A 5,119-nucleotide genomic window follows, 5' to 3' on the forward strand; every position below is an offset into this window, starting at 1 on the left:
CTTTCGAGTTCCTAACGCCTAATAATAATAATATAATAATTATACCGATAATATTAATAGTATGTATTTGTTCTGTTCTTAATCATAATAGTGATCTAATAAAAAATTATAAAAAATACTGAAACAATGCACGTGTAAGTTTGAAAATCTTTGCTTTCAGCCTTTGCTTTATAAAAAAAATTTTGATTTCAACATGTTACATGTATTCAATATCATCGGCATATCTCGCGTTTTTATTTTATTGTTACTAATTAAAATATGTGACAACAGAGTAGTACATTAATTTCGAATAATAACTGCTAAGTATTAATCAAAAATGAAATTATTAAAAGTTTATCATTCATTTTGTGTTCATTAAATAAATATCGACTTACGTCGAATTCAATTTTTTCACGAAGAAAATATATTCTTTCTGAGCTTAAAAATTTACAACATGATTTACAAATTTATTTGATTCCGTTTCTTATTTTATCTAAATCTTAATAACTGTTAGTATTCTGCCATTATATCAAAATATAAATAAATACATTATAAAATGAAATAATTCATAAGTTCTATAGTAATTTAGCTTATAGTAATTTTGCATTTTCTGTTTATTTATGCTCCGCATATGTAAATGATAGCTGTCTTTTATTAATTTATTGTTTTGAGATATGAGGAAAGAAATTCTGTAGCATGAACGATGTTATGATTGATAATATTTTTTATCGTAGAATGCTAATATACAGTATAATTCATTTTATAAGCACAATTATTTTCAAAAAGAAATGCACAACAATTAAGCAATTTATAAGTTTGAAGAACAAAGATAATTATTAATACACAAATGTAAAAAAGTACTAATAAAAAGAACTCGTAAGTATATAAGGTATCTGGAAAGTCGCCCACAATGCTTTGGAATCCCAAAAGAAGAAAAAAGAGCTGTACATATAAACATAAGTCGGAAATAAGTCGTTTTCGAGTTATAACACGTTTACGTTAAAAAAATTGTAATTAATTTTTCATATTTACAATCCTAATTTTTTTTTATAGTGTATTAACTATATTTCGAAATATTTTGGCGTTATCCAGGTGCACCACGTGGAGGTATAGTCCGCTTGGTATCCGCCTAGTAAAATAAAAAAAGTTTTAAGTAAAACTTATAACGCCAAAATAGATCTTAATGTCATTATTTATGTTAAAACACAATGAGTTACAATTGTGATTATAAAAAATAAATTACAATTTTCTTAATATAAAAATAATTATAACTCTAATAGGACTTATTTCTGGATAAATCTTTATATAATTTTTTTTTTCTTCTTGGGTCCCGAATTACTTCTTGAAGTATTGCGGGCGATTTTTGGACATCTGTATGAAATAAAGAATAACTCTAAATATGCATTATAATGCATGCATAAGTAAATTGCGTTATTCGAATACTCGAAATGAATCATACGTTTCTAATTGTCTCAGATTTGTTTTTGAAGTACGATTAATTACTGAAGACATAATTATTCCCGATAAACGTTGTTTTTTAGTTTAATGATTTACCTTTTATTGGCTACATTATATCTATACTTTAATTATTAATATTGTTAAACATAATAATATACTTGACGCGTTTATATTTACATACTAAATTTTTTTTAATTACCATGTATACATCGCATGTCATTTTTTCGAAAAAAAAGCGTAGCATCCAATTTACATTCTTTGCGATACACTATTATTATTTTTCAAATATAATAATGTATAATAATATTATATAAATCATATTTGCAAATTAAATAACTTTTTACAATTTAAAAAAGTTATTAATAAAATGCAATTTATATAAAATAATATAGATTATTATATTTATAAAAAAATTATTATTTAATTTGTATGACCTTATTATGATAAACACTATTAAAATTGCATGTTTTATTCTTGATCTTTCACATATATATGCTACTTGTCTGCGTAATCTTTTCATAGTCAAATGGAAATTCACCGTTATAATATTTATTATAATATCCATTTACATTTAAATCTAAAAAAATATGTAAATTGAGTACCTTAGCAAAATTGATTTTGTCAAAAGGTTCATAATCATAATAATAATTTAGAGTTTCTAATTAATCGTATTTTAAAATCTGAAATCATTGCTTAGATTAGGTAATTGCTAGTTTCCCGGCACTACTGAAAAGTTTCAATGCGTACAGTGCCACATCCAGCAATTTTAATACAGCAACGCTTCTCATACAATACGCGTTAATATAATTAAAAAGTTTTAAACTTTAAATACGAAGCGCCTTACAGTTCCGAGTGTTAAGATGTTAAACTAACATTCATTTAAATTAAATTAATTTAATTTAATTAAAAAGTTCTTTTATCATCATGTAATTTTTTTTGTCTATGACAGAAATTTGAAAACTAAAAAAATTTAATTAAAAAAAATTTGTATTTCTGAAATATTAATTCAATTTAAATGAATGTATATTAGATAGTAGTTCAACATTTTAACACTCGAACCGGTAAGGCGCTTCGTATTTAAAGTTAAAAAAATTTTTATTTTCTTCATGTCTGGGCTTATGAAAAAAAGTTACATAACCGATACTTTTGATAAAATCAAAACTTGTACTTTTTTTCTAAATTATTTAAAAAGATCAATATAAAAAATTTTTTATTTTTAAAATTAATAAATTTGGACTATTGAAACAGAGAACAAAATATCCTTCGAACAAAGATGCTTTATATTAACGGCAGCTTTGAATTATTTTCGGATTCAATACGATCTATAATATCTGTAATCTTGTTTTTGCTAATATTTGTGTTTATATAGCATTTGATAAGTTATTACAAAAATTGCAACACAGTAAAACATTTTCTGTATAATTTTCTGTATAATTTTTTCTAAAACCAGTGGTTTTTTCTAAACCAGTTTTATGTGATCAGGAGAAGTTAGACTTATTACAAATTGTACAATAAGGTTTATCTTTACGTGACATAAACGAAGCGAATAATTACCAGAATCTGATTTCATTCGTTTCGATAGTGGTCCCCCAATCAAAAGATTTTGCATAGTAGTGCTTTGCATTTCGCCGGACACTGATGCCTGTGATACATCCTCACCGCCGCTCGAACTTCGTTGTTCAAGCCTGTATTCCACAGTCGAAGAACTTTGCGTCGTAGCCCTTCGTATTTCGCTAGAATCTGGTCTCTGGTGTTTCTGGTGTTCCTCATTCGGAATGCTTTGTCCAGACCTGTATTTACATATCATTAAATTAAAAAGATAGAAAATATTACGTATTATTTAAAAAAACAGCCATGAAATACATAATAATTTAACTTCAAAGTATTCTGTTATTAAATCAAAATTTGCATTTTTTAGATTCAGTATTGATATTATGAATTCGTTAATATTTATATTTGCAATTTATTTATGTTTTGCGTTGGTTTTTAAAATTGAATATTAAAATATAATGCTATAGAAACTAAATCACATAATGTAATATGTATATGTTGACAAATATGCTGCAAAGGTATCTGATCAGAAATATAAAGTACGATACTTAAAACAATTTAAATTGAACAAGTTAATTCTTTGCTATTTTGCAATTTTTGTACTAACTAATGAGAAACTATTTAATTAAAATAAATGAATAACCGTTCATTGCAATTAATTCAGATAGTAAACGTATTGCACATTATACATGGATGCTAAATGCGTACCAGTATTTTGTTATATACAAAGTAACCGCAATCATCGCGATACGTTTACCAGCGATCTCTTCTTTGCGCTTATATACATTCATTATTGAATCTATTATCACAAATTCCGTATGCAATATATAAGAAAAAAATGTTGGTATTTACAATACTTTTTGCTTATATTCTACATACAGGAAATATGAGGATGACGATATTATGTAAAAAATTGTTTAAATTTGTAGAATTAACAAAAATTTAAATATTTTGTGATTTATTAATTTGTAAATCACGCAAAACATAATTTAAAGTTGTTTACATTTTTTGTAATATAATATAAATTATACTTTTATTAGAAGTTAATATTTAATTTTTATATATTATTTAATATAAGGAAAGTGAACAATTACTCAACAATGTCTACATCTTGAATCTCACTTTCTGTTTGATGTGATATCTGCGTTGCAGCTTATTTAAGTTCTAGTTGTGTGCAAACAATTTGTCTGCTTTTTTTGTTTAAGTTCAAGTTACTAAGTGAATGTGAAGTGTTATGAAGAGCGAGAAAATATAAACTATTAGACAGTAGTCGTATAAAATTCTTGTTATGTTTCCGGAGAGATCTAAGCTCTTTAACTTGGGGAATGGCATCCAGCTTTGTGAATTCCTTGGTGTCGTATAAGCAAAATGGTATTCCCTAAACGGAGTTTCTTGTAAAAACTCTAAATCGACATCATTTTCACGTAGAAACAAAATTTCTAAGTTAGGATATTCAAAATTTCTAGTTAAGATATGTACTATTGTCTTCAGTTCCAATAGAGCTATTTGACAATATAAAGGAATAAGATTAAGTTTTTCATTATAAAGATTAAGTTAGCTCATGATTAGTTTTACAGGCAGGTGTGACAATTTACGCTGCACCTAATTTTAAATTAAAAATTGTATTATAGAAAAACTAAGAGAAAAAATAATTTAAATAAAACCGATTTAGAAAATTATAAGCATTTAAAATAACGTAATGCTATCAATAATATGGTCACTATTATTTAAATTATTACGCAATTTATTTAAAAAATCATAAGAATTTTATTTTCGTAAAATTTATTTTTAGCTGATTTGGTATAAAAACAAGCCACAAATACACGAATTATGAGTTTGTACTTCTTTAATTAGTTAAACAGATGATTTTATTAATATTAATAAAATGCAATAGTTAATTTCTGAGAAATAAGGGAGTGTCACTATAGGAGACCTATATCAGTATCGGCAACTTTCCTCTACTATATACATATATCTACTTATAAAAGATTTCATAGTGCATAATCAGAAAGATTTCTCTCTAGTATAATTGACAAGTACGAATAACTATTCAAAATTCGAATAACTAATTAATTAATAATTACAGTAAGAATAATTTTGTACACTAATATAATATATAAATATATATATA

General features: G+C 25.0%; 1 protein-coding gene across 2 annotated transcripts in view; it reads right to left on the reverse strand.

The window, feature by feature from the left end:
* Nucleotides 1-5,119, reverse strand: part of LOC108756338 (toll-like receptor 3) — a 16,309-nt gene that overhangs the window by 4,434 nt on the left and 6,756 nt on the right. For both annotated transcript variants that reach the window (XM_018500080.1, XM_018500081.1), the window contains exon 3: nt 2,992-3,227. In XM_018500080.1, the coding sequence (XP_018355582.1) occupies nt 2,992-3,227 (236 nt within the window). The remainder of the gene's footprint in view (nt 1-2,991; nt 3,228-5,119) is intronic.

This window comes from Trachymyrmex septentrionalis, unplaced genomic scaffold (genome assembly GCF_001594115.1).
Source record: "Trachymyrmex septentrionalis isolate Tsep2-gDNA-1 unplaced genomic scaffold, Tsep1.0 scaffold970, whole genome shotgun sequence".
NCBI lineage: Eukaryota > Metazoa > Arthropoda > Insecta > Hymenoptera > Formicidae > Trachymyrmex > Trachymyrmex septentrionalis.